Here is a 13,997-nt window from a genome sequence, read left to right as displayed (position 1 = left end):
ATCACACTCAGAAATGTTTCATTAATAATTTTACTTTTAAAGGACTTCAGAACCTCCTCTGCAATAGTTTCCAACACATTAGCTCCCTCTAGTATTATCTGCTTTAGATTTGTCGGATTGGATAGGATGAGGAAGATCAAAAGGCTTGATCATCTAAGCATCATTGATTCAGGGATGTACATTCCTGGCACCCAGAAAGTCCTTCCTCAGAAACAACTGGTTTTAGAGTAGGCCATTCTGACATAACATGTTAAGTATCACTCCATGGGGGAACTGAACTATCCAAATTACCTACTATGAACAACACGGCTATTAATCCAGCAAGTTTCCCAAATTCCTGTAAAGTCCAAAGACAGTGCTCATTTAATCACTGGTGTGGTGACTGGGCTAGAAACTCTACATTCTCGCCTGGCATCAAAGACAGCAAGAAGGCTTGGAAGGGAAGCCCGTCAGCATGTCAACGGGAAAGGCCTCTTAGGAGGCTATGGATGCTGTGCTCCACACAGATACCCCACCCACAAGCTCCACAGATGTAATAAACAGTTGCAGGTCCAAAGCCTACAGGGTCTTTTTTCACTCTTCCAAATACTTAAAAGATTAAGACAGAAGAATATAACTTGTTTCTTTTACTTTAAAGGTTTAAAAGAAGAAAAGAATTAAGAAACATGTCGCCATATATTCCAAAATTTTAAGGCTTTTGTCCAAACTTACCTCTTAAATTCCCATGGCACAAATGGAGTCATTTTGTCAGAGAAAAAGTGCGATATTGCAAAAGCTGCAACATTAATTTTTTACGTTTAGTGTAACCAGTGTGTTCTGTTCTGTAGGCACATCAGGCCTGCTTGAGGCCAACATCTGGATCTGGTTAACTTTCTCCTACGATCTGCAGCATTGTCCTGGATTTTTTCCAGAAATTCTCTGCATTCTAAATCTATCCCTTATATCCTACACACCCAACTCCCCATGTTGTCATGCTCATAAACCACAAAACCTAGGAGAGATATTTAACCGGGATTAAAACTCAGAGAAGCAGAACCCCATTTACAAGAGGGGTACAGGTGATGATCATCTTGACCCTGGCCTCAGTAAGGAGGCTAAATGGTCCCTTGGACATCCAGGCAGGCATACAAAGATAAGGGCACCACTAAAGCAATATTAATATCCTTTACATGATGAGAAAGAGATCCTTTACAAGGTACTCTGAACTGTGGAAGTTGTCATCTTCAACATCTTCAAAGGGGGTTAAATACCCACTTTTGGATTTAGCCGGATTATTAGCAGGATTATTACACAGAAAAATGAGAATGGGCACTCAGTAGGTGGTAGTTACTACTCTAACAGGTGTGAGGGTACTACTCATTTAATGTCTCATAAGTCCTGAGACAACTAACCTGCCTCCTTGGTATACAGAAGCAGCCATATGAAGGATATATATATTTTTTAATCTTGTAAATGGTTTGCATAGAGAAAGGCATTATAAATCATCTAGAACTTGCATGAACATTGGAGGACTCTTCCGTTTATTTTAGAGACAAAGAATAATGCTGCCCTAATTCCTCATGATACTCCAGTTAGCCTCAACGTGTGCAAATTAGAAAAAATAGGGACGATATTTTCAAAGTATCTTACAAAATTAAAAAAGCATTTTTTCCATTAATAGGCTGGTAGGGGAGAAGACACCTCCCCCATCATCATATCTGATCACTTATTTTCTAGGGTTTTTTTTTTTTCTCAAATTATTTAAATAATCTCTACACCCAGCGTGGGGCTCAAACTCATGATCCGGAGACCAGGAGTTGCACACTCTTCTGACTGAGCCAGCCATATGCCGATTTTCCAGTTTTTAAGCTACGTAAGGCTCATGTGATGTGATGGTAAGATGTCAAGAAAGACCAAGTACGTATGTGAATATGCAATCATTTCATAGTTCAAGTTCTACTCCCTTAATTTCACTGGTAGGGGGTTGGGGGTAGGAGCAGTCCTGTGCGTGGCAGCTTTTCCCTGCTTTCAGAAAGGGAAACTCCTTCCTAAGTACAAAAATGTTATGAGTCTGACTCTTCCTGTTCACTGTGAAATATTCCATGCATATTCCACGTAGCACTGAAGAGCACTAGAATTACTACCTTTCACGTTATTTAGATGAGTAATCTGATATTTAATTAACACTTAATGCCAGTTTTAAAAGCCTCTGTTGCTTTGCAAGATTCTGACTAACTAAAGACCAGTCACTGTAAATCTTCCTTATCAGGATAACTAACGGGGGAAGGGAGGGTGTGACAGTTCAAACTCCCTTCATCCACTGCAAAATGTTTATTTGCTGTTAAATTTTTGGAGGTAAGAATTTCTGTGCACTATCTTTTTACTAGGAAAAAGTACCAAATTTTGCCACATCTTCCATACCAACATTTTAATAGAAGAGAAACTCAGAAGGCAACAGATGCAATTACTTGGAGTTGCCCTAAAAATGAGACCGTCCTTCAAACTGTTTCTGTTCATTTGTTAGCCCATTGGGCTTATTTGAATCAATATCTAAAAGCCCTCCCAAGTACCCCAATTTTGTTAACCTCTTAATTACTTCGAAAAAGAAACACCTTCCTTTCCCATAAGAAATCCAGCATGTGATAAAGCAAACAGTGAATATAATATGGATCATGCTATACACAAAAAGCACCCAGAAGATATAATTATAGAAGGCCCACCACCAGCCGTGACACCCCACAAACCACACTCTCAAGCAGCCTCTCTCAGGGTTTGGCATGTCTATGTTTCATTCAGAGAAAAAGCAATGATCTGGAAAAAATGAAACATTTTGGTTTTAATTTATTTTATTTTGTATAGTCTATTTAATAATAGATTCTAGCTATCTCCTTAAACATAAGTGCAATACAAATGGTAGAAAGGCTTACAGCATTACCTTGAGAAAGGGATTCTAAGGAAATCCCAAAGTAAAGCTAATCTATAGGAAATGAGAGATATTTTTAGTTTTGCTCATCTTTCACATTTATTTAAGATTCCACAGAAGAAGCAGGCTTCGCAGAAGCCATGATATTGAGAAAAGTGTGGAGTCTAGAAATTCTACACTGTGTTAAGAAAATATGTAGATCCGGTGAGCAGTGACGTCAAATAGAATAGAGCTGGTGTTAGAAATCTAAAGTAGCCAATAGTCATTTTATTCTTGAAATGGGAAAGGAGACAGGAAAAAACAGGCAGGCAGGTTCCTAAGGGGTCAGGCTACAGCACAACTGCATAAACGATCAAGTATCAGCTGAGAAGAGCTGTCAGTGTTTTCTACAAATCTGATATATGTGATTCATTTGCTAGAGGTACAAATTAAGTATTATAATTCATACTTACAGCCAGATTTCTAGAAAGCATGCTTTAAACACATACATTTTCACTATTAGTGCCTAAATGCTATGACCTGCTAGCCATCAATTTTATACTGTGTTCATCAAAACCACCATTTAACCAGAGCTAACATTTTAGTCTCCTAAAACCACAAAGTGCATCTTCACTGGAACTTTCTAAGAAGCGGGTCAAAATGCCAAATACCGTAATTTCTCAAAAACAGGAACTTAGGGGCGCCTGAGTTGGCTCAGGGCGAGATCCCAGGTCCTGGGATCCAGTCCCCCATGTGGATCCCCGCAGGGAGCCTGCTTCTCCCTCTGCCTCTGCCTCTACCTCTGTGTGTGTGTGTCTCTCATGAATAAGTAAAATATTAAAAAACAAAAACAAAAACACAGGAATTTACTTTTTCAGGACTACAACCAGGGATTAGGCTTTCAAATTCACCCCAGTCTAACACGTATCTCAACTGCACTCAAGGTCTCCCCCCTAGGTAGAGTGAGGAAGATTCCCACGTAGGCAAAAAGCAAACTCGGGGTGCGCTGGGTTCTTTCTGAGCCCCAGAGAGGGCTCCTCTCATCGGAAAGTCAGCAAACACAGAAACGAATGCCCATCAGCGTGCTGGGCCAGGGACCTCGAGGCTCTCCGGGCAATGCAGGTTAGAGGGAAGGAGGCGGTTCCTCCACCTGCCACGGAGGCAGAACCCCGGGGCCTGGCCTGGGCCTTACCTGTGATAGTGATGATCCCCAGCATATTTCCTCGCGCACCTCCCTCCAGGTGAGAGCGACAGCGGGTCCTCGCCCTCCCGGGGCGCTCGCCCACCCGTGCAGTCCTGCTGCGAGCAGGAAGCGCCCACGAGGGAGGACTCAAGGTGCCTGCGGAGCCTCGGCCAGAAGGGAGCGGGACGCACCTCGCAGGCTCATTATAGGCGGCCCCGCCCCCGCCCCGCCCCGCCCCCCGCGCCCCGGCCCGCCAGAGGGTCACGTGCTTCCCTTAAAGCAGGGGCGCCCCCCTCCCCGGAGCTGGTCCCCGTGCACCGTCAGCGAGGCTCCGCACAGACACCGCGGAGGGTGTGAAAGTTGCGCCGAATAACCCGGAGTCAGCAGCGTTTTATCTGAACCGTTACTTCATTCCTGGCGCCGACGTGCTTTTTGTGTCTCAGCTCGTAGCATGACTTAAAGCCAATAACGGCACAGAGGACTACACTCTCCTACTTTTTTTTTTTTTTTTTTAAATACCGCGTTCTGTATCCTTGCTTGTGTCAAGGCTGATGAGGTGCAAAACGCGGTCTGCTTTTTCGCACCTGGAGTATTGTGCAATTTCCCCATCTGCTGGACACACACGAGCTGCACGCACCCGAGGGCTGGCAACTGATGTCAGTTGTCCCGTTTCTTCCAGTCTGCGAGAAGGGGGCTGCAAAGCTAACTCTACGTCTCCAACGCTCGATCAAGGCACCTTGTAAAAAACCCAATAGGAGCAATAGGGTTGTTTTTCCTTTTTTAATGGTAGAAGCTAACTGAAAAAAAAAATTAAGATTTTATTTATTTATTCATGAGACACACAGAGAGAGAGAGAGAGAGGCAGAGACACAGGCAGAGGGAGAAGCAGGCCCCACGCAGGGAGCCTGACGTGGGACCCGATCCTGGGCCTCTAGGATCAGGCCCTGGGGGGCTGAAGGCGGTGCGGTGCTAAACCTCTGAGCCACCAGGGATCCCACTAACTAAATTTTTAAATCAAACTATGCCATATTCCAAAACATAGACACTATCGTATCTCTAATAGTTAAGCACACAGCATGAGAATCGGTCAGAACCTACATGGAACATTCATGAAAAATTCCAGGCAACCCCAAATTCTCAAATTCCTTCTTCCTGGAGGTTTAGAATGTTCCATGTAAAGATACAAGATGAGTGAGTGATGAACAAGTCTTATAACTTTGACACGCTCTTGTATGTCAATGTTCTGTGAGGGTTAAGGCCATTTAGACCCCCTGGCTTCCTCTCCTTTTCATTCTTGCCCTGTTTATCACTCCATGCCTTGCCTGCCTTGCCCCATTACCACTGGCTCTTCCCTTCAGCAACAAAAGGAAAGTTTTACCATTGCTGCTCTTCTCTTCAAATGGAGAGGCTCAGGTCTTATTCATTACTGCTTGCAGGGCAGAGAGGCCTGGGATGGAGCGGAGAGGGAGCAGTATAGAGAAGGGTGGAGAAGTGTCCAGAAAAAGGAGTGTGGGGATGCTGGCCCACACCTCGTTGCTTCTTCTGGCCACCAGGAGGCGCGACGCACCAGGGTCAGACCAAAACTGAGCCAAGTTAAGGAGGCAACCTTACTAGTACTCAAATCAGTGTTACAAAAATCAGCTTCAGCCTCTCCGTTGACAGGGCTTCCCTCTTATACTCCAGCAAATACCCAGCCTGGCTGTAAATGCCCCCAGGGAACCGAGTGATGAGCTCCTTGTCCTGACGCCTGGGATCTAATGCCCAGAGCAGCCACATCCTAACCTTTCATCTTCCTTAGAGGACTCTTAACTGGGGTTCACAAATTGCCTCAATTATACTGAGCGTCTGGTGTGTGTGAGAGATTGCTGGTGGAATGGCCCCTCTGTTGTCCCCCCAGCTGAGGGGTCCAGGCAGCTCTGCATCCTCCCGTCTCCCCACTTACGCCCCCAGCCCCAGCCCTGGGGAGTCCCGGCTGTACAGACGGTGCACAAAAGGCTGCATTTGGTGGTCTACATTAAATGGTCTACGGCCCTCCCAAGCACGAGCATCAGCCCAAAGTGTGTGTCCCCAGGTGGAGCCTACATCCCCCTTCCCTGAACTGTCCCAGGAGCCCAGGCTACCTCAGGGATCTGAGGTCTCACTTATGCATCATTTCTCAGCACTGGCTGTTGGGGACAGCACATGGCCATCATCTGGTGCCACCTCGGAAATACACACGTTCCACTGAGAGGTACATTGGCTTTGAGCTTACTTAACTGTATTACTGGGTCCTTTCCTTCCTAGAAGTCTAAGATCTAACAAAACCAGCTGCTCCACTGAGCTGAACTAGAAGAAACCTCAACTGGTTACCAGCTTAAGGCCCCAAACATTTACAGAGATAATTATATTGCTGTGTGATTTTCTTAAACTTCTTCTCTTTTTATGACATTGCTAAAGACATTACCACATCTGATCCAGTATTCCTAAAGAAGTAGTTAAAACCACAAGGCAGAGCAGGTGATCAGGTGGCAACTTGCTGACTCTCTTAGCAGCCGGTTCTGCTTTGATCTCCACCCCTGAGTAATCAAGGACAGGGCGTGTGGCGCAGCTGCCCGCCCCCGTGTGTCTGCATTTACAAAGAAAAGTCATCAATCAGTATGAAAGCAGGAGTAAAGCTCAGACCTCTAAGGTCAGTACACTATGCAGGAAACTTTGTTATTCCTTCCATTCCATGTTCTTGTTAAATCAAAATTAAGATGGTAACTGAAATGAGAACGAGAAATATAATATTTGGGGCTTACGAATTTGAATGACAATTTAATAGTTTTGTAACAAATAACCCCAATAAAAAATGGGCAAAGTGGGATGCCTGGCCGGCTCAGTGGTTGAGCATCTGCCTTCAGCTCAGGGTGTGATCCCGGAGTCCTGGGATCAAGTTCCGCATCAGGTCCCCTGCAGGGAGCCTGCTTCTCCCTCTGCCTATGTCTCTGCCTCTCTGTGGGTCTCTCGTGAATAAATAAATGAAGTCTTTAAAAAAAAAATGGGCAAAGGCTCTAAGTAGACATTTCTAGAAAGTTATGTACAACAAATGGTCAATGAGCACATGAAGAGACACTCAACCTCATTAACCATTAGGAAAATACAAATCGAAACCACAATGAGATACCAATTCACACCCACTAGGATGGCTTTAATCAAAAAGATGGACAATAATAAGGAATCAAGAAATCAGAACTTTCATACATTGTTAGTGGAGATGTAAAATGGTGGCAAACAGTCTGGTAGTTCCTCAAAATGTTAAACATAGAGTTTAACATATGACCCAGCAATTCTAGATATATAACCAGGGGAAATGAAAACCTACATCCATGCAAAAATTTGTACAGGAATGCTAATAGTATTCATTATTCATAGTAACCCCAAACTAGAAGCAACCCAAATAATCATCAATTGATGCATAAAAAAACAAAATTAGATAGATCATGTTATGCAGGAATAAAAAGGAATTAAGTATGCATGCTATAACATGGATGAACAATGAAAACATTGCTAAGCAAAAGAAACTAGTCCCCAGGGGCACCTGGGAGTGGTTGAGTGACTTCAGCTCAAGTTGTGATCCTGGGGTCCTGGGATCGAGTCCCACATCAGGTTCCCCACAGGAAGCCTGCTTTTCCCTCTGCCTATATCTCTGCCTCTCTGTGTGTCTCTCATGAATAAATAAATAAAATCTTAAAAAAAAAAGAAAAGAAAAAAAGGAACTAGTCCTCAAAGAGCACATATTGAAATACTTTAAAAATTTATTTGGGAGCAAGAGAAAAAAAGAGCGGGAAGGATCAGAAGGAAAAGGAGAGAGAATCTCAAGGAAACTTGGAGCTCAATCTCACCACTCTGAGATCACAACCTGAGCCAAAACCAAGAGTCAGATACCTAACTGACTGGGCCACTCATGTGCCCCTTGAAATATTATTTAATTTCATTCATATGAAATGACCAGAAGGGGCAAATCAACAGAAAATGGATTAATGGTTGCAGAACCAGATTGGTGGGGAGAGAAGGACTGACTGCTAGTAGGTTTGGGGGTTATTTAGGAGAGGATTAAAATGTTCTAAAATTCAAAGGGGTGATGGTCATCCAATTCTGTGACTATACTAAAAACCAATGAAAAATATACTTTAAATGGGTCAATTGCACGGTATATGAATTATATCTCCTTAAAGCTTTTTTTTTTTTTTTAAGGAATTTATTATATTAATTCTGAAGACTCCAAGGGATCGTGAGAAGCTTTGGAGGAGAGCTGACACATAATTTGAACTGTGATATTTAAAAGGCTACAGGGGTGCCTGGGTGGCTCAAACACCTGCCTTCCCTGCCACCCCACCCCCAACTCATGCTTGCTGTCTCTCAAATAAATATTAAATAAATAAATAAATTAATTAATTAATTAATTAATAAAAAAGGTTACAGAGAAGCAATGCCAAGGAGCATGATTCATGGACACAGTGGTGAGCAAGCTGAGCAAGGCATTAGGAGTTACGCCCTAACTCAGAGATGCCCATAGAGGGCAGGTGAAGTCGTGTAAATCCTTGAGATCATCCGAAATGGAACCACGATGGAACATGGACAGAGATTAGAGACAATCAAGGAGTAAGTGGCATCAGAAGCCAAGGGTGCAGAGGATTAAAGATGGCAGAAGTGGACAGCAGACTGGTGTGTCACACAAAGCAGGGACACAGATCAGGAACTCAAAGAGGCCTCAGCCGGGAGGGGAGAGGGGGATGGATGGGGGGGGGTGGGGGAGTGACTAGGAGACAAATAACCACCATAAAGATGAGTGCTTTACTCTTTCCTGAGAGGGAGGGGACAGAGGGGCCCAGACACCAGAAAGACCACAGATACTGGCTGCCTTCAGGGGAGCTTGAATATTAAACTCAAATATGAGAACCAGGGAAATGGGGAGGTGGACAGCAAACCCAGGCCTCTACACCCCCTTTCACTGCTTTTCCACGGTGGCATTAAAGTTGGAGGGAAGGCAACCAAAAACCTGTGAAGTCTCCTCCTCTGGTAAGAAGAGGGCCGGTGAGATCCAAGGGAGTGTCACCACTGTGGCTCCTTTAAAAGGCTTCAAGGGGTGCCTGGGTGGCTCAGTGGGTGAAGCGTCTGCTTCCGCTCAGGTCATGATCTCAGGGTCCTGGAATTGAGCCCCACATCAGGCTCCCTGCTCAGCTGAGAGCCTGCTTCTCTCTCTCCCTCTGCTCCTGCTCCCTCTCTCTCAAATAAACAAAATCTTAAATAAAAGGCTTCAAGATAATCAATCTAAGGGTGAGCTCAAAGCTGCTGAAAGAGATGAACACAGACACCATCTCGATGATGTTGGCAAGTCACATGCAGGATGGGTAGGTTCTGCTGGGCTCTGTCTCCATGCTTTATAAACCCCAACGAATACCAGCTAATCGAATTTTATGGTCCAGCTGAATTGGACATGTTTATATAGACATGGTTACTCTGACTCAAAATCCTCAAGACAAATCATCCCCTCAAAGGGTCTGTCATAATACAACAGAAAAGCTAAAAGGGGATTTAAAAATCACTTCACAAGACAGTTTAAAAAAAAAAAAAAAAGGGAGGGGAAAATATTTAAAGACTCAATACAAATATAATAAAAGTGAGGTAAAGTATTTATTTCTCCCTTTATTGAGTCCATACATTTTTATATTCTTTGATTTGGCAATTCTGTTTCTATAAAATACACTGCACAAGGAGCACAGACTTGTGTATGAGAATATGTATTGCTTGGGGTGTATAATATTTGAAAAGCCTAAATGTTGTACTAGTAGGAAAATGGTGTCTCTAACCCCTTTGGTGGAATATTTGGCAAAAGGAATATCTTTGAAGCAGTTAATGACAAAGAAAATGGCTACATGGATATGTATGTCTACACCTTTGTTCAGGGCAAAAAAACACCATATAAACTATATATTGAATAGAATCCCAATTCTGCTTTTTAAAATGCATATATATCTGTGAGGCTGAGGAACAAAGCCCAGAAAGAAAAATAATGAAAGCCAACCATAGTGTAATGATGGGCAATCTCAACTCAATATTTTCCCTTTTTTTTTTTAAAGTAAGCACCACATGGGGCTTGAACTCACAACCCTGAGGTCAAGACCCGAGCTGAGACCAAGAGTCAGATGCTTAACCAACTGAGCCCCCCCAGGCGCCCCAATATTTTCCTACATTTTACAAATCTTCCACAACTTTGTTGCTTTTATGGTTAGAATGCAAGCACATTTGACCCCTGGCTTGGGTTGGACAGGGTGGTCCAGCACTACCAGATCTTGAACCCCAGAGCAATGCCTCTGATATTTTATAAAAACTCCACAGTGGTCCAACTCTCCAATCACTGGAATATAGAAATTAGCAAGCTGACAGCAGATTAAAAGTATGATCTTTTAGGGCAGCCCCGGTGGCTCAGTAGTTTAGCACCGCCTTCAGCAGAGGGTGTGATCCTGGAGACCCCGGATCGAGTCCCATGTCGGGCTCCCTGCATGGAGCCTGCTTCTCCCGCTGCCTGTGTCTCTGCCTCTCTCTCTCTCTCTCTCTCTCTCTCTCTCTCTGCATCTCTCATGAATAAATAAATCTTTTTTTAAAAGTGTGATTTTTAAAAATTATGAAATAAGAAAAACTTGCTTCACTACCAAATCCGGTAAGATACACAAATAGGAATAAATTCTTTGCTGAGTGCCTCATGTTCAAATCCTCCATTCATCTTAAGTCTGAACACCCGTCTTTAGTATTGTCAAAACAGGATTCCAAAGTTTCAAAAGCTGAAGCTTCTAGTTCTGACTCTGTTGGCTGTATGGTAGGGGCCAAGTATTGAAGCTTCAATACTTGGGAGAACTCTGGGCTTCAACTCATAGGAGAATAAATATATCACTTACAGTAATGTTATTCTGAGATACAAATGAAAGTTAACATTAGCACTACTGAGTATGTTCTAGAAGCAGAATAAATGTTAGTTATCAGTTCACTTTAAACCACGCACTTCTCAACAAGTGATATTGCTTCCAAAGGGAAGAAAACTGGTTCAGAATGGGGAGGCTATGTGTGTATAAAGCATAGATAGAAAGAGATATACTGTACATAACAAACTGACATACATCTTGTGCTATTCAAATGTTATGGGGGGTGGATGCTAATAAAATATCTAAGAATATCCCTTACTGGAGCAATAATGAAAAAAAGGTGGAGAAATACTGTTTTCAATACAATAAGCCTCATTTTAAAGAATCCTTTGAAAAATATTTCTGGAAAGGCAAGAATGCCCCTTTATTATCAATTTCTCAGGAATGCATCCTAAGAAGAGAAGTATCATCTTGTGCTAGAAGTAATCACTCTGAGCTTCTTTTCCTCTCACTTTTCCAGAAGAGAATGACAGGATCTTAATTTGCCTAAAGTTGTAGCCAAAAGAAGTCAGGGAGTTGGGGTGGGGTGGGGGAAATTAGCTCAATGTAGACTCGGTATAATGGTGATGACCTGCCTAGCACCCACTGGCATTCCACATCTGTTCTCCTTAATCGCAGTGTGAACCCCCAACTAAGCCACATACACAAGGTCAAATTTTAGATTAGCCACATCAAAATGAATTTTTAAAAAATCAAGGCTAATTTTATGATGCTTTATTTAACCCAATATTAACATAATGTTATGGCAACATATACTCAAAATAAAAAACGATTAATGAGATATTTCACAATCTTTTTTTTTTTTTTTTTTTTGTACTTTGAAACCCAGGATGTATTTTATTCACAAAGCACATCTCAAATAGGATTAGCAGAATTTCAAGTGCTAGATAGTGAGATGTGGCTAAAGAACAGCTCGGAAACTTCAAACATAACTGAACATTTCCTCTTTTTCTTTTTTTCCATTTTTCTCTCTTTTTTTTTAAGTAGGCTCCATGCTGAACATGGGGCTTGAACTCATGACCCGGAGGTCAAGACTTGCAAGCTCTGTCTCTGACCCAGCCAGGCTCCCCAAGTGTTCCCCTCTTTCTTCCACTTTGCCAATGACAATTCTATATCTTTAATTTCCTAGCCTTCTAGATAGAAATTATTAGGATAATCACAGAAAGGCCCTTAACACCTCAGTTTCCAATTTAAAGCTGGGCTCCTGTGCAGGAATCTTCCTTTGATTGAGCCCTTAAATAAACCTAACTTAGTTGGACTACAGATGAGTTCCTGGTGACCTTTACATGGCAAGGAATAAAACAAATAGATTTAATAGGTAGGTACACCTTGTCTTTTTCATTTACTCTTAGTTTGTTAACATGAGTTAATATGTTTAAAAATCTATTATTTTTCCCACCAACTTTTACTGTGATCATATACATCGAGAAAGTGCTTTAAATGATTTTTTTTTCTTAAAAGGTCAGCCTATATTTAAATTGGCATAAAAAATAATTGCAAAGCAAAAATTGACACTTGCAGAAGAAATACATTTAATCACATATGTAGCCACATAAATTACAGTTTACTTACAAAGATGACTTTTTCTACAAATCTAGACTGTGATTGTTTGAAGTATATAATTTTTTTAAGTCAGTGTAAAATTTACTGTCTAGATAAAGAGTAAATTCTAGATAACAGCATATCTAACTTTTACTCCCTCCAGAAAACATACTCCTGGATCACCAAGACTAAGTGCATAAACTCCAAGGTCAGAAAAACAGAGAAAAGATAAGAAATTTGCAGTGGCAACTGGTTTGACCACCTCCATATACCTGCATCCTAGACTAGCAGTGGATAAAGTAACTCAATTTATGCTACAGAAATCTCCAAAAGCCTCAGGGCACCTAAAGCAAGAAGACTGGTCAAAAGTCCCAAGACGTGGATGAATGGATGAACAGAATGTGATATATACGTACAATGAAATATTACTCGGCCTTAAAATGGACAGAAATCTGGTCACATTATTACAACTCACCTAGGCCTCAAGACTTTATAGACAGGGACAGATTCCTCCTATAGGAGGTACCTAGAGTAATCAAATTCAGAGACAGAGACAATGGGGATTGCCAGGAGCCTGGGGAGGTGGGGAGGGAATGGGACATTTTTTTTTAAAGATTTTATTTATTTATTCATGAGAGACAGACAGACAGACAGATGGGGAGAGAGAGAGAGAGAGAGAGAGAGAGAGAGGCAGAGACACAGGGAGAAAGAGAAGCAGGCACCATGCAGGGAACCTGACATGGGACTCGATCCCTGGTCTCCAGGATTAGGCCTCAGGCTGAAGGCGGCGCTAAACCACTGAGTCACCTGGGCTGCCTGGACATTTGTTTTTAATGTACAGAGGTTCAGTTTTACAAGACAAAAAGGGATCTGGAGATGGATGGTGGTGTTGGCTGTACATACATGGCAATTTACTGAGTGCCACAGATCTGGGTGCTTAAAAGTGGTTAGAATGGCAAATCTTGTTACGTGTGTTTTACCACAAATAAAAAATTTTTATTAAAAAAAAAAAGACCCTAGGTTTCCCCTCCCATACTTGGAATAGCCAGATACTCTTCATTCACCTGTCCCAGAGATGACAGGAGTGAAACTTAGTCTCCAGGACACAGGAGTGGGAGGTGGAGAAAGCAGAGACGCGAAGGCACATTAGAGCAGACCATCATGAGAAGGAAGTGAGTTTATGCACCCCACTCCCAGACTCTCTCCCTTCCTAGGCTCCAAAAATGAGCCTGAACAATGAAACACGAGTCTTCCTGGGGGAATTTGACGAGCCCAAGTAAAGACATGTTAAGATCAAGCAGACCACCATCCAGGGATGGCCGTTTTGCCCCAGTAACATAAATATCAACTAATTTTTATTGTTTCTTCTTCTTTATTTATTTTTAGAGAGAGAGAGAGCATACAGGAGCAGGAGTGTAGGGCAGAGGGAGAGAACGAGAGAGAATCTTAA

The 13,997-nt window shown here is 42.5% G+C and overlaps 1 protein-coding gene across 2 annotated transcripts in view; it reads right to left on the bottom strand.

Moving 5' to 3' along the window:
- AKAP12 (A-kinase anchoring protein 12) overlaps window positions 1-13,997 on the bottom strand; it is a 96,072-nt gene that overhangs the window by 19,066 nt on the left and 63,009 nt on the right. The window contains exon 1 of one of the 2 annotated variants that reach the window (XM_049116328.1): window positions 4,074-4,241. The exons of the other annotated variant lie outside the window; for it this stretch is intronic. Within the exon in view, the coding sequence (XP_048972285.1) occupies window positions 4,074-4,098 (25 nt within the window). The 5' untranslated portion in view covers window positions 4,099-4,241. Of the gene's footprint in view, window positions 1-4,073; window positions 4,242-13,997 lie in introns of those variants that run through there. 2 annotated transcript variants of the gene reach the window in all.

The sequence above is a fragment of the Canis lupus genome, chromosome 1 (assembly GCF_003254725.2).
Source record: "Canis lupus dingo isolate Sandy chromosome 1, ASM325472v2, whole genome shotgun sequence".
NCBI lineage: Eukaryota > Metazoa > Chordata > Mammalia > Carnivora > Canidae > Canis > Canis lupus.
The sequence above is the reverse complement of the archived record's forward strand: the minus strand, read 5'-3'. Positions and strand labels throughout refer to the sequence as shown.